The 16,323-nt window shown below is 40.1% G+C and overlaps 2 protein-coding genes across 2 annotated transcripts; one reads left to right on the forward strand and one right to left on the reverse strand.

The window, feature by feature from the left end:
• Positions 1-1,640: 1,640 nt before the first annotated feature.
• Positions 1,641-9,144, reverse strand: LOC117829912 (carbohydrate sulfotransferase 3-like). The gene is made up of 3 exons (XM_034707705.1): positions 8,633-9,144; positions 4,036-4,243; positions 1,641-3,883 (listed from the first exon to the last, which is right to left on the reverse strand). Exons 2-3 carry the CDS (start codon positions 4,113-4,115, stop codon positions 2,656-2,658), a joined length of 1,308 nt encoding a protein of 435 aa, XP_034563596.1. The 5' UTR covers positions 4,116-4,243; positions 8,633-9,144; the 3' UTR covers positions 1,641-2,655.
• An 871-nt stretch (positions 9,145-10,015) lies between these two features.
• ghitm (growth hormone inducible transmembrane protein) lies at positions 10,016-15,628 on the forward strand. Its single transcript, XM_034707706.1, has 9 exons — positions 10,016-10,146; positions 10,553-10,710; positions 12,155-12,254; positions 12,492-12,603; positions 12,839-12,980; positions 13,090-13,198; positions 13,429-13,617; positions 14,726-14,897; positions 15,002-15,628. The coding sequence occupies exons 2-9, from the start codon at positions 10,579-10,581 to the stop codon at positions 15,087-15,089; spliced, it is 1,044 nt and encodes a 347-aa protein (XP_034563597.1). The 5' UTR covers positions 10,016-10,146; positions 10,553-10,578; the 3' UTR covers positions 15,090-15,628.
• Positions 15,629-16,323: the final 695 nt, after the last annotated feature.

Genomic DNA, 16,323 nt, shown 5'->3' on the forward strand with positions numbered 1-16,323 from the left:
TGCCAAGATAATCTACCATTGTCTCTGTTGTGAGAGGATTTTGAAACCTCTACCCCCATATCTGTCCATAGCTGTATTCACACTTGCTCAAAAACCATAAAAACTACCTGAAATGTTCAGGGTGAGCTTTATGTGTGAATGCAAATAGCCCAAATTTCACCCCAACTTCCTGTAAGATTTCTGTGTTGAGTCAGGTTAAGTCGATGTGAGAACAAAGGAGGAAATAATTTGGAAAGATACCGTAGTGGTGGTGATGTTATATCAAGTGACTCTTGCAAACCCTGAAGACCGGAGCTCGGAGGATCAAGAAGAATAAACATTTTCAAGACGTCCACACACCTGTTCATTTGACTAGCATCGGTGTAATCGTAACAACAGTCATCGTAGTGTAGGTCTGTTGTTTCGTCTGCCACCATGTTGTTAACAATACACTGAGACTTCTGCAGCGTACTTTGATGTCATGTCCTGCCTCCTGAGATTCACCCCCCTGCCCACCACCCCACTCGTTTGACAGATGACTTCATGCTGTGAGGGACAAATGTCAACAAGCACCTCTGACAAGCTGCAATGGCAGAGCTCCTGAAAATGTCTAGAAAACTTCACCAGCACTCATGTGAAAGAGGCTCATATCAGATTTTTGGCTCTTTTGTCTTGATATTGTCTGTACCAAGTTTTTTAAAAAGCTAATGTAAACTCCTGCAACAAAAGCTACCTTTAAAAAATGTAATATTTGTTTTTTTGCTCATTTTAGCAGAGTGGGCCCAGAGTGTGGTTATGTTAGTGCACTGCTTTGGTCCAAGCTCAAGTGTCTCTGAAACTTTCGGAAATGCCTTGAAGTTTTGTAAATTATTCATGGCGCCCAAAGGAGGAATTCTGCTCACTTTTGTGTCTTTATCTAGTCTCGGCATGAAGATGATGTTATTCTCCTGAATACTTTTGTCATCTATTACACAAATGTGTCACCATTACATCAAAAATAAAACCTACTTAAAACCTTATGCCATCACATCACAGTTTCATTCCATCCAATGTTTTTTCAATGGCAAAGTAAACTCAGTGAATATGGTTAATACTGTTCCTGCTACATGTAATGGTGTTGGCACTGTCCTGAGTATGCTAGCATGCTGACATTAGTATATACCTCAAGGCATCACTGTGTGTATGTCCAGTCTCAGAGCTGCAAGCCTGGCTGTAGAAGAGACTCCTCTGAGACTGTGTCTGGAGGGCGTTGGCATAAATGTGGTCATTTTTGATGCCAGAGTTTTCAGCATTGATTAGCAAGTAATCCATGGATGTTATTTAAGTTCTAGTGGGTCAATTTTGGCGAACCGTTTCTCATTGCTGATGACAAAGACAAGACTGATAACACCCCTACTTAAACAGACTGGAAGCCTTTCAAAGGGGGTATTTAGTGCAGGGAAACTTACCAAGTATTGTATTGATGAGGGTCCCATTTAGGTTGCACCAACCAGGTATCTTTAACATGGACTGACACATTTACTTCTCTTTCGTGACATTTGTTTAGACTTTGATTATTTGAAAAGATAACAAGACACAGGATTTTAGCAGGGCTTATATCAGTCGAATGTAAAACTATTTTAGATAACAGTCAAGCTAAGGGTGAGATGTTTTGCATTTTTTGTAAAAAGAAGGTTTATTGCAACAAACAGAATGCAAAAGGAACAGACTGGAACATCAGCAAACAGTCTGGCAGGCCAGAGTATCAGGGCCTCTTTTTATCACCAGCCAACAGACTTGTGTCAACAGACAGAGCGCTGCCGACAAACCTCGCACAATCCTGCAAACCAGCTGCAGTTGGAATGCTTGCATACAGTGGCAGTGTAAACATCTGTTTTTACAGAATGTGTCCTTACAGTCCTGGGGACAACTTCAAACAGCTTTTGGCCAATTATAAACATGCATGTACAGCAAAATACAGTATGCTTGTGCAAGAAAAGTACCCCTAGAGAAGGGGAGGAAACCTGTGGAGCACATTCAGATCTGGAGTCATTACAACATTTAGCAAAGTGAAGAAACAAATAAATAATGCATTGAATATAACTACTGCATTTCATGCCGAGCATTACCCGCCAAAATACTGGTATTTCCTCTTCCTGGTACTGGCATTCCTATTCAAAGAAAATCATTTTTGGCTGTGCATAAACATTGCTCTTTCAAGTTTCTTTGGTATAAAAGCAGCACTTGTTGCTTCATCGGATGTTTCTGTATAAAACTAACCAACTAAGGTTCCTAGAAGTGTTTGAAACAGCTCCTGATTGTTCATAAACCCACAGGTATCTCCCATAGGGTTTTCTTATATTTGCTTAGAAATTAACTTTGGACATGCGATAACGTTTTCTTTGGACAGAGAAAATAGTGCAAAAACAAAGATAGCTTTCTGTTTCCATCAGGCTATACTCCTATATAAAGTCTCATAATTGTCTTAAACGCCTTTGTTGAAAGCTGTACATGATTTCTCAGTAAAACACTTTCTTCATCACACTATTTTAAGTAGTAAAAATGTTAAATAGCAGAAAATATAAAGCTCTGTGTGTCAATTTAAAAGCCCAAAATAAATATCAGTCATTCCAGGGTTTTCCGAAATATTCCTGTGTTGTTCCTTGCATCATAGTTTAGAGTTCCAGCTTTAAAAGTCTATAGAAAGTTGAACACTTTGTCCTCAATTAAGCTAATTGACTTATTCGTAAGCATTTCTTCGCTGCTTACAAATTTATACCCAAAAAGCTTCAGCGTTGGTCCACAAACCCTCTGGACAACCTGGGCTATTTTGAACGGTAAACTGAACCTCCATTTCTCGACTTGCTCTGAGGAGTTTTTCTGTGTAGAGTAAACACCACTGGCCTCTTTGGAGGCCTGGGTGTTTTTCAGGATCCAGGATTTCACTTGTGGAGTGAATGGGATTCCAGCCAGCTTGTACATTTCTGTAGCCTTTCTCATGGGGAACCGGGCTATGTCCTCATACCGCACCAGCATGTACCGCCTTCGCAACCATGGTGGCTGCCTGAGGCCGATCTCCGCTGACATCCTGATGTTGTCGCAGTTCCCTTTCAGCTTCCTCACCTCATCATCATCAATGGGTACATCTCCATTCATAGCCCACTGCTTCCAGTTTTTGTATTTGGCAGCAAAGGCCACCATACGTGAGGCAAGAACAGCCCGAGGATCCCGCACCAGCTGAATGAACCTCACGTCAAGGCGTGGATCCTCAGCTAGAGGACGAAGGGTCTCTAACTGGCGCACCCTAACTGACTTGATCGCCCTGTGCTCCTTCTGAAGACAGGACTGTGACGCCATTGTCAAATTGAGGGGCCCACAGCGTCTTGTCTTGCAGCGATAACGCTCAAAGACCCCTTTGACAACTGGGCTGCAGACCGGCTCCTCACACAAAGAGCTGCTGGACTCCCTGCGGAAGAGGTTTGGGGTGATGTGGTCCACAGGTAGGGGTTCAATAAAGCTCTCCAGCAGAGAAAAGTCACACAGGAAAAGCTTCCTGAGCACATCCCGGTACGCTTTCGCTGATGCTGTGGCATTTGTGCCGCCCGTCTCCAGGGTCAGCATCTTCTCCACGTGCCACAACGGCTCGAACAGGTAGAACATGTTGTCACCCTGCTGGTTGAAGAACTCTCCTACGAATGATGAACCTGTCCTGGTGGTGGCTAAGAGGAGGATGTGTTTCCTGCCTCGTGTCGCCAGCCCCTGGTGCTCACTGTAGTTCTCTAGGCGCCGCTTCATCAAGGTGAAGGCAGGGTCCAGCTTATGAAGTTGGGCGAGGGAACCATTGTTCTTCAGCAGTACGTGAGAAGAACCACTGACCTGTAGAGGGGTCTGGGGGGTCTGCTTGAGGGCAAGCTTGTCTGACACCCTGAAATAAACAGAGGAATATGATTTATATACAGTGAAGAACAAGTATTTGACTTAACCATGAGAGCACTTATAAAGATACGGAAGAGATAAAACACACAAGCCTGCTGTAAATCACAAGAAGCATTCCATCCATCACTGAAAAGGACTTACCTTGATATAATGTTGTTTTCCTTCTCAATGATAACAAGTGTCACAAAAAAGACGACGGATATTGTGTATTTGATCCTCATTCTTGGATGCCTGGATATGCTTTTACAAACTTCTTCTTAATAGGTTCTGCCAATCTTGCAGGTCTCCAGACGCCTCCTTAAAGAGCCTTCCAGATATTTGTGTTCCCTGTTGTAGGCGATGTTTCATCCTGTAAATGAAATGAGCATCCACTTGTCAGTTACACATTATGCACATTCAAATTGAGTAACTACTTCTCAATTCTTTGTGTTGAAACTCTTTGAGGTGTTCTGCTCGTAGAAATGAGGAACTTGACAGCCTGTTGTTGCATATCTAAAGCTGAACCGTGATGCAAAATCAAAGTAGAGTACTTCCCCTTCTTCTGTTGGCCATGCTCACATTACTTTACTGTATTCTGTAAGGCCAGTGTTGGAGGCACTGACTCAGAGACAAAAATACCATATCTAAGGTAGGTAAGAATAGAACACAGTTGAGTGTGTTGCACTGGCCAGTTCTTCCCATGAGGAAGTCCGTGTTATCTTTAAGTGCAGCAGTGCATTACAGAAACATGCCCACCCACCATGCAAGACTGAGGCTGGTTCCCATTTATGACTCTGTCTTTGCAGAAGTGATTTAAAAAATGAGCAGAAAAACAACTTTGTGGGCATAATCAAGGAACAATTTTGTAATTAAACCGCAACTCCGCGACTGCAAAGCCGCTTGCGAAGAAGCTCAAGAGTTGTCCCGGTTAGAGTGATAATCCAACCTCCCACTGATATTTAGCGGAGCAGCCTGTGGTCCAAACTGCCAGCTGCTCCTTCATGTCAACACTGGGAGGAGATCTTTTCAACAGAGGAGGCCTTTGGTGACATGGGCTAGCTGTGCAGTAAACCATCTGGTGGTGGGCTAATGCATGCTGCTTTTTCATAATATGCCTTTGTGCTTTCTAAAACTCTGACTGAGACTGAGGGGGACGTATATCCAAACGCTGAGAGGTTTAACTGCACTGTGCTGAAATTGAAGAGGAAAGCCTGCTTGTCATGGAGCCGTAAATTGTAGTGCTGTGAGCCTGCAGGCCATTCACTTCTTCTGGTAATCTGTAGAGGGTAACAGTGGGGAGTTACACTAAGTGAGGAGTGGATTTCGTGATGCCTATTTGGGAATTTCTTCTGCTTTGCTGAAAGACTGATATTAGTTTACCTTTAGGATAATGGTTTCTTGGCTTAGATCCTTGCCTCATCTTCAGATTTAAGCATAATCCTGCTTTATCTTGTCTTCCCGTAAAAGGGTCTAAAACAACAAAAGTAAATGAGACGCTGAGGAAATTGGAAAAGTGCTGTTTTGATGTGTGCCCCACAAAAATGATGGAGTTGTTGGAGTGTAAAAATATTCAGGTAAGCACACAGAGGTTGTACAGTGAGTCTTTTTACATCCTGATTCACACGTCTGGGTTTGTGAGAACATTTGTTTGTTGGATCTGTCAGGAGTTACACACAGTCTTGAGTGTGTCTGAGAAATGATGGCAGGTCTAGTCACAGGGGCCAACCTATTAACAAATGCTGCTGTTAATCAACAGAGTCACATGCAACTAACTGAGCTTTTACCTGCTACAGCACAGCAGCTAGGTGTCTGACAGAACAAGCAGCACTTTGCAGGAAGTTTAAAAACCTGGTACATGACCGCGTCTGGAGGTTGAGCTCTCACATCCTTTTGTGACCTCTGTCCAGGGTCAGTTTGGAGCATAGAAACCAGTCCAAGAAAGCATGCAGTCTAAACAAAAGAGATGGTTGGACACCATCTGTGAAATTCTCTCTGGGAAGGGGAATGGGAAGTTTACCGCTCAGATGGAGCAGTGTTGACGTGGAACGGCGTGTAAGGAAAAGGTGAACGGCCTTTGTACCGAGGCACGTTTTGACCGAAGGGGAAAATCTGCCCTGTCTTGCACCACCCTGCCGCATGCCTCAACCACAAAGGTCTCCTTACACAGGGGGGGGACTCTAAACCCTCTTCTAGACTAAGACAGGGAACATAAACTGTCATGTCATTCGTACATCATATGGTCAGGAACTTAACCACACTGAATGCAACAAGTCATGTCCCACTGGGTAGATATTCAGCTGCATGACAGATACATACTTAGTCCTTTCCTGGCCATGGCCCTGATAATCAGCAGGTCTGCCCTTTTAGCATTAGTCATGCAGTTAATTTCCTTCGATTACGCTGCCTAAACAAGTTAAGACAAATACTAAAAATATTCTGGCAACTTTAATAAGAAATAAGTGAAAATAGTTGATTTGATGTAATTAACAAACAGCACAGTTTTCTGGATGAGTTCAAACACATTTCCCCTCCATATGTGATAAAAATGAATCTAAAAAAAAGACTCCGATAACTCATCAAAGATAACCAGTGCTCCGAGGTTTTGTCATTTCTGTGGTAAATTAGATGTACTCTAATTATCTCAGCTTATTACATCTGCTGTGTGAAGGAAAAAAAATCCACACACACATGAGCGGACATTCTTGAATATTCACAAACCACTGAGGCATATGACACTTTGGATCATCTGCTCATGACAAACCCACCACCACTCCATTTATCATCTTGTTACAAATGCTTTTAATAGCAGCGTCTTATTTGATGCAAATCTATTGGTAAGACAAAGAAACCAACTTTTCTTAAAATACTGCAAGTATGCTGTACTGCTGTATTTACAGTGTACACTATATTTGATGAATATCTAGCATTGCAATATGTGTAGCTTATTAATGAGGAAGCCTGTTAGGATCCTCTCAATACATTTTGTGGCCTAAACATTAGAGGATGTTGTTTTATTGTACTCTATGAAAAAATAGATTTAATAAAATGTACATTTTGAAAAAAAAGTGATTGCAGTGTAAGAGAGGGTAAAAATCCAATTTAAATTGAGATTACAGAAATCACAAAGCACATCATCAAAGTATAAAATATGATTCATTACTTGGATTAGATCACATAAAATTGATAAGAGCAGCTATACTTAGATATGTTTCAATGTTTAAATAAAAATTTTGGCCACACAGGCTATCAGGTTGTCTCTATCTGAAAATGAGTTCATGTGACTATGATATAAAGCAAAGGATAGAAATCATGGTACTAAGAGGAAATGAGTCAACAGGATACTTGAAAGACATGAAGCTTTCTACTGTTTTTATAAAATTATTTAACATTTTCAGCAATTTTTAGAGTAAAAATGTCAAATATTTGATGTTTAAGGCTTCTTAAATTTCAGGGTTTGCTGATTTTGATTGTCTTTCATGATGAGACGTAAAAGTTGGAGTTTTGGCTGTCTGTTTCACTAATGGCGCATTTTGATTTGGTCACTTTGGGATCTAGAAATTTAGCAATTTCCTTTCTTTTTTTTTTACATTTTACAGACCAAACCATGAAACACTCAGTCCTTGAAATGATCAGCAAATTATACGATTAACTTTGAGACAGCTCTGCTATGGTCACCTTTTTTGCACAGTTTTGTCAGCTGTGATCACTTTACTCCTCATTTCTGAGAGGTCTACAGTAGTCACTGTGTGGGACTATTTTTGAGACATTTAAAGCAACCATGGATATTGGATTGGCTATCCTGTGATAGAGTGCTCTCACTATAAACTGTGTACTTCGGCCAGTCAAAGGAAAAAGTAAAGCACTGTTCAATCACTATCCATTAGTTTATGAATCTTTTCTCTCTTTGTCTTTTTTTTTTTTGACTTCCTGGCAGTGAAACCTCAATGTTCCTTATTGGTGACAGTTATTGATTTATGAAATTCAACTTAGGTCTAGTCGCTGTGTTTACAGGAAGTTTAATGAGTGCACATATCAAGAGAGGAAACTTGTGGTCAAATCTTTGCTAGAAATGATCACACATGCTCATAAACTTGTACATGGTTAATTTTAAAGTTTTGTGACTACATCTCCTTTTTGTTTTTAGCATAAGCTTTCATCTACAGAATGGCACAGACACAGGACATATTTAAAATGTTATCAGTAGCTGATATGTATCAATCAGGGAGGAGTGGAGAGCAGGAGAGAGGCATGCAGGCACCACAAGCTTAATTAAGATCAGGGTGTAGGCGAGATTCATGCTGGCTTAAGTATGAGTATCCATGGACAATGTGGTGATTTTGCACTTGGAAAGTACATGTAGCACCCCTGAAGCACATTTTAAATCAGAAAAAGAAGCATGCATGATATTACTGTAAGTCCAGAATGGAGAGCTTTTGAGTACATTTTGTTACAAATTTGTTAAAGTTGAAGTGAACCCCTTATGTTTTGAGAAAGTGAGGACTAAGATATAAAATCAGAGTGGCTGGATCTCCTATAAATGTTCACTGTTCAAAGGTCAACAGGACAAACAGTAAGTGGAGTCATGCGTACTGAATTAAAGGGCGTGTTTTAAAAACTTTTGAATGGAATATCTTCACAATTTGCATTCATTTCATTGCACCTACACTAAAAAGTGTTGCTGCAGATTAAATATCCCCCAACGTTAAGACAAAGGACTTTGAATTTCCGTTGTCATAACGGGCAGCTTGTCCATACCCACCATAATGATGAGCTGCGGTGTCTAAACGCGTCCTCGCTCCTCCGGTTCATCCGTCAAGTTGATCTGCCTTTCCTCAAAGAGCGTCTCCGGTCCAGACAGTTGTCCCATTACTTTCTAAAAACTTCACTTGTGAAAGAAAAACAAAGCAATCCAGAGTACATGTCCCGATTCGTTCTGGCGAGTGAAGCCTGCAGATTAGTTGGAGTCATATTGGAGGTGCCTGCAGGTCAGGCTGCGCGCGGGACTGAATGATAACTCTGTGCAACAGTTGCGACTCAGTGACTCACATGGGGAAACTTTGAGGTCCGACAGAGCAGAGCTTCAGACAGGAGGCGCACTGTCACCATCACTCCTCACAGACTCCCTGTTACTGTAATATCATGTAATAATAAAAAATAGACACATGATATGTAGAAACACTGCTAGGTTGACTAATGGCCTAATGCCGCTTTGTAACGTGCTGCATTTAAAGGCCTAATTTATGTTTCTAACTTATTGATGAAGCTACAATATCAAAAAACGACGCAACCACGCCGCCTAGTGGAGAGACCAGATAGTCAACAAATCACAAGTTCCATCCAAACTTGTCACTGCATCATTACAGAAAACTAAAGCTATATAGATATTCTAATATTGATTTTTATTCAGTAAAAATAATAGCGAAAATTCTACCAATACTGCAGGCCTAACCCTGGTCAACTGATGAACTACAAATGATTCAGTAAACTTTGCTGATTAACGAGCGTTTGTTTTGAGTGAAATGTAACATTTAACTAATAACTTTGCTTGAAAAACACTCATTTAAGTGATAATTATCATTATTCATCGGATCTGTATACTTTTTAACCACATATAAGAATATTATGAGGTTATAAAATGAAGCCCGATGAGAACTTCAAATTTATTTTAGATGTAAATAACGAAGAATGGGTATATTCAAAAGGAGCATCATACATAAACAATCATTAAGGACAGCTTCAGTTGTTAATTTATAGTAAATGAGAAAATTATACATACATAGAAAATAAATAATAAAATAAGTTGAGTAAGGAGAGAGAATAATTTTACAATTCAGTGGGGAATTATTTTACGGAATCGTATATTTTAAGTGATCTTGGTCCTTTCATTATTCTCAATGATTTTAGGTATGTTTGGATTTCATTTAGAAAAACAACACATTTGGGGGGAGATTTCATAGTCCTGTTTTTATGAATAAAGAATTTTGAGAGGCCCAAGATTATCTTACAGCAGATTTCATCACTTAATTTTTTTTTAATATCAAACCGAAAGTTATGTAATTTATTGAAAAGGAAATTGGAATGGATTTCATTTTTACTTTTATCCACTCATGGATATCGGTCCAGAAAGCCCAATAAGAACTACAACTCCCGCTGATCACGTCGCGTTATGATGACGTTCTCTTTTCACGTAATTTCATGAAGGTTGCAAAACAGTTGCGTCAGAAACGTGCGCAGTTGTTTCCAGAAAGGTGATTGTCAAGCGCTGCTCTTTCGGTATGTAACGTCTATCTCACTCTGTTAGCGAAATAGAAATAATAATCTGAAATCTTCTTGTTTATGATAATTGTGTTGTTGTTTTGTTATAATGAGCACCAGTCTCATAAACATTTTAGAGCGACATTATCTTTAATGTTACGCAGCTGTGTGCTAGCTAATGTTAGCTAGCTCAGTGAACTGGCATGACCTGTTATGGTATAAAGTTATTGTCTCTACTGAATGACCTGCGTAGTGAATAACAACGTGACTTTAACATTGTTGCTTCACTGTTTCTTCTCTGTCATATTAACTATGGCGATGGAATGTCATGTCATAACCATAGACTGTATAAATAATGTAAATAAGGTCATAACACCATCTGTCCGTCACTGTTCCATTACCTGACGCAGTGTTTGTCTCTCAGAGTGATTCAGAGAACATATTGTGACCATGTTGGTGGCGAGGCTGACATGCCTGAGGAATGTCCCGCTCGCCGGGCTCCGACCTGTGCTGTCTCAGAGTTCTCCTGCTCTGAGAACACCCATCCTGAAGACCTACTCCCCTCTGCTAAGGCCCCAGCAGGTACTGAGATCACTAACAGACTGGCTTCATGAGTTATTTTGAACTATCTAAGTTTCCCTACTAATTACTAATATGACCACTTGAGTACTACATAAGGAAAATATGTCACAATTCACTTCTAGTAGTAATATGTGAGTTATAAATTATGTATTATGTTCAGTCAAATAAGGAGATATTAAAACACATTTATGTATTTTATTTATAACCTTCATTTAACCAGGAAATGCTCATTAGATTAAAAATCTCTTTTCCAAGAGAGTCCTGGCCAAGATAGGCAGCAGCACAGTTACAGAGTTACAAATAGACAATACATAAATAGCAGACGCATACAAGAGAACATCTGCAGACAGATGCATCAGCCTCCATGTCATTTATTAAGGACTGCTTAAAAGCATTCAAAGTTATCCAACCACAAAGTTTCAGATCCTTTTGTAAGGCGTTCCAAGTCGAGGGAGCAGAAAACCTGAAGGTTTTTTTTACAAGTTTAGTCGTGACCCTCGGAACAGATAGATTTAAGAGATCCTGAGATTGAAGATTATGAGATCCTGAGCTCTTTTGTGCAATGTAGGTGAGGAGGTAAGAGGGAAGTACACCTAAGATGAAGGGAAGACCCACCTACTCTCGAGTACAGCACGCAGTGATGAGTCATAGTTTTAAAATTGGTGATAAACCTCAAAGCTCCATGGTACATGGTATCCAGCATCCAGATCATGTTTTGCATACTGTATCTACCTTCACACTGCATAATTAGCAAATTTATTTATTTATTTTTATTTATTGTTTCAAGGAGAAATGTGCTGCAAATATTTTAATATTTCACGAAAATGTCAAGCACCTGCTTTTTCCAACAATATAAATTTAAGATGTAATGGGTCATTTTGTAATTAATCATAATCAGGTTTGAACTGTTAGTTTGACCAAAATAAGTAAGTTGAATCATACTTTGGTTTAGGGGGAATTGTCCCATTTTTTTTTAGAGCAATCCAAAGGGTATGAAAATACAGCCTGGTATTCAACATAAATGGCAGTGTCATCTTAAACTAACAATACGAAGAAGATGTTTGCATTAAGCCTGAGGTCTGACTTCAAGAAAATTTGGACTACCCTATAATAGATCTATCACAAACCTGCAGCAGCTTTCTGATCCTGTTCATGTCCTTTTCTATTCAATCTTAAAGGTGTTTTACAGTTGCTTTCAATGACTCAGCAAAAAGAAGACGATGACTTTGAAATAGTAATATAACATTAAGCTTATCAGAATGTGTTATGGAAGGGGGTACTTTCCAATATAAAGCTAATTGAAGCATTAATACATGCTACGTAAATTAACTACGTTACTTCAGTGTTGATTTGTGATAATGAGTATGCAATCCCATCTTCCTGCTCAGCAATTACAGTGTTCATTTATTCATTTTTTTCATTTCTGTGTTTTTGTGTTCATCAGGGATTATCCTCCAAGGCCAGATTTGGGTTCCGTCGTGTGAAGACAGCCAGAGACCAGTTCAAAGATGCAGCTTTCGAACCAACAGATACCGCCATCAAAAGTAATTTTCACATTCCAGTCAATTGGGCCATTACATGCTGTCACATAATAAAGCACTTTGCTATCAAACCATTGTTTCCATGTTTTACATTATGCAAAAAAAAGTCCCCTTGAAACAGCAATCATTACCATTACCTTCTGACAGTCACTGTGTTTCACTTAAAAAAATGTGTTGCATGTTTAATTTTTATATTTCATTACAAAAAAAGCTAAACATTGACAGTTGTTGTGTCTTTAGTTGACAGCATGGGAAGAATGGTCCTTGCTGGAGGTGCAGCTGTTGGCCTGGGAGCTCTGTGTTATTATGGACTCGGCATGTCCAATGAAATCGGTGCCATTGAGAAAGCAGTGTGAGTAACAGCATTTAGTTCTGACTAAAGCACAGATCATTTCAAAGAAAGCGTTAGCCAACTTTTTGTAAACTCCATCATCACCTTGCATTCCTCTCTCTCTCTCTCTCTCTCTCTCTCTCTCTCTCTCTCTCTCTCTCTCTCTCTCTCTCTCTCTCTATCTATCTATCTATCTATCTATCTATCTATCTATCTATCTATCTATCTATCTATCTATCTATCTATCTATCTGCAGGATCTGGCCTCAGTATGTGAAGGACAGAATCCACTCCACCTACATGTACTTTGCAGGCAGCGTTGGATTCACAGCTCTGTCAGCTGTAGCAGTGAGCAGGACTCCGGCACTTATGGGTCTGATGATGAGAGGATCTTGGCTGGTAAGCGTCAAATTACATTGAACACTTGTGAACCGTTAGGCTGATCTATAATAGTGACTTTGAAGTAATTGGTTACTGATCTGAATGCCTGTTGTTTGTTCTAACTCAGGCTATTGGAGCAACTTTTGCAGCCATGATTGGTGCCGGCATGCTGGTCAGGTCCATTTCATATGAGCACAGCCCAATGCCCAAACACTTGGCTTGGATGTTACATGCAAGTATGTAGTACAATGTTAAGCAGAAATTCATCATTCCATTCTGCTATCTCACTCAGCATTTGTTTTCCCTCTGATGTAATTCTCTCAGTTGAACAGTAGAGGGCAGTAGAGTGTAAAGGGAGAAAAAGTAAACGCCACTGTTGCATGAGAAACATTCACACCCATTATAGAAGCAGATCTCTTGATTTGTATTGTTGTTTTATTGAACTGTGGTTTAACTTAATTTAAAGGTGTGATGGGTGCCGTCATCGCTCCCCTCACTCTCCTGGGAGGACCTCTGATGATGAGGGCTGCCTGGTACACAGCAGGCATCGTGGGAGGTCTGTCCACTGTGGCTATGTGCGCCCCAAGTGAGAAGTTCCTCAACATGGGCGGGCCATTGGCTGTCGGCTTTGGGGTGGTTTTTGCTTCTTCTATTGGTGAGCACAATGCAGTTACACCTCATGAACCCTGTCTCAGACAAGATGATCTGCCTTTAAAAAATGACTGTGATGTTCGTGTGTTACCCCAGTATAAATACAATATTTATAGATGATTGAGTGTGCATTATGAGTAGGTGTTACAAAGACTCTGTTTAAAGTAGAATAAAAAAATAGAAATATGACTATCTAAGCAAAATGTCTACTTAAATCACAAGTTTCGTACCCAGTGAACTCTAGTGAAGTGAAGTCTTGATTACAGCGTACAGCTAGGTGTTAAACTGCTGCTGTTATACGTTTCACTTGAACTACATCCCCATGGTGCCACGTGAGAAATGTCGCCTCTTCATGAGATCAGTTCCATGAAGCACAAATCCGATTAGTAAATCGCACCTCAAGTGTGAGTACTCACACAAACTGTCTGTTTTATGCAAATTAATTTGGTTGACGTCACACAGTATGTGTTTGATTACCTGCGTTTCTGTGTTCTGTAGTATGAGAGGTTCAAACTTTCCAGGGTTGCTTTTCCTTATGTCTGTGCGTCCCACAACCCTCCCATTTACAAGTCAAACCTAGTGACACATATTCTGGGTGTTTGAGGTAAACTTCAAGGCAAAAACATGATGTACGCAGTCTCTAATTAGTCATAGCTGTGTATTTTTGGTGAGTCAATCAAAGGGCTCATTGCCTTTAAAAGCCAGATGTGCATCTGGCATGTTTTTATGGTGGATTTTAGCCTTTTAAACAACATACTGGGCCCAAGTTACTCATTTACATGTACACTCAGAGCACACTCGCCAATGAATGAAACGCTGTGGTTCAGGGGTTGTTTATTTTTGCTGATGCATCCCCACTGTAAAAGAGACAATAGACTTGCTGCCAAGAGAGATGCTTCCCATGAATACAAGGAAAAGGCAAGAAGAGTTAAGTCTCCAAACGTGTTGACAGGATTAGTCAGAAGTAAACAATGATTAATGTCGTCTGGGTTTAATATCAAAGAAGGAAAGGCAGTAGATCATCCTTCATTTAATATTTATTATCATAAGTGTATACATGATTGTAATACTGTCCAGCTAGTCTCACAATCAGTGCCTTCTGTCTTCTTCAGGGTCAATGTTCCTGCCGCCCACCTCAACATTCGGAGCAGGTCTGTACTCCGTAGCCATTTACGGAGGCCTGGTCCTGTTCAGCATGTTCCTCCTCTATGACACACAGAAGGTCATCAAGAGAGCAGAGACACACCCACTCTACGGCGTGCAGAAATATGACCCCATTAACGCGTAAGTGGGTCCATGAAATATCCACGTACTATCTCAAATGCAGAGTAATGTAACCTGTGCACCTGTGCCAAGGTGTGAATCTAATCTTCTCGTCTGTTGTCCAGGTGTATGGGGATCTACATGGACACTATGAACATCTTCATGAGACTGGTGATGATTCTGTCAAATGGTGGCGGCGGCAGAAGGAAGTAAACAACATCATTGTGACTTCAGCTTCAGTTTTCCCTTCCACAGAGCTGGACAAAATCAAGTTTTGCTTTTAGCAGCATTTTCCAGGTGTGATCTCTTAGCAACAAGTCTTATCTAACTGGTAAACAAACACGACTGCTTTGTAAATGTGCAAGAAAGAAGACCACCAGACAAATCGAAAGCTGTTAACTTGATTGTGGAAGTAACTGATTCATCCTGAGGGTAACAGACAGGTTGAAATGTGTATGTCGGCGTAATTTGTATTCTTTGTTTTATATTTATTTTACACTCGTAGGTGTTTCTGTTTTAATGAGAATGAAAGAGAGGGATAATCTATGGTAATACAACAGAAATGCCACACGTCAACAATAGACTTATTCAGACTCGGTATCATAAATAACATGATGTATGCACTTTCTCCATTATACATTGATGTAGTTCTGTGATGGGTTAAAGAGGTGATAACTTGTTCTTATATTTTTGAGAAAATAGACCCTTATTTCAGCCATGGAATCATTAAATAAACAAGCAAAAAGTTGTCAGTTTTTTGTTTTATTTTGCAATTGTGTCCGTAATAATATGATAATAATTATATAGCACTTTTCAATTCAGGTAACAAAGTACTTTCTAATGGGCAATAAAACAGGTAGAAATGCAAAGCAAACAATGAAGCAATAAAACTAATCTAAATGCATAAATACGGTCTATGCAAGTCTGATCTCCTCCGGCAGGCTGTTCCAAAGGTTCAAGGTTCAAGGTTAATTTTATTGTCATTCAGTCACATTTAAAAACATGAAGGAACGAAGCACATTACTCAGGTCCAGCAGCATACAGAATAGATGAGCTAAAAGTAGACTCTACAAATAAAGAAATAAATACATATCCTCAAGCCTACAGTAAGTAAATATAAAAACGTAGTTTAAAACCAGCGAGAAAGTGCAGTAATGTGTGCATGCAGTCACAGCGGTAAAGTGCAGAGAACAGAGCTAAAGAGAGTTCACAAGTCTCAGCTTCTGGAAAGACGCTACACCATAGCCTTGTTTTTCTGGCTTTTAGGCTGCACAGCCTTCTGCCTGAGGGGAGGGGGGTGAACAGTCCATGTGCTGGATGGGTAGGGTCCTCCATGATGTGCAACTCCCTGCCTCTGCACCTGCTGACATATATGTCCTCCAGGGAAGGGAGGCTGCTGTTTGTAGTTATTTGAGCAGATTTGATCACTGGATGCTCTTACCGAAAC

The sequence above is a fragment of the Notolabrus celidotus genome, chromosome 18 (assembly GCF_009762535.1).
Source record: "Notolabrus celidotus isolate fNotCel1 chromosome 18, fNotCel1.pri, whole genome shotgun sequence".
NCBI lineage: Eukaryota > Metazoa > Chordata > Actinopteri > Labriformes > Labridae > Notolabrus > Notolabrus celidotus.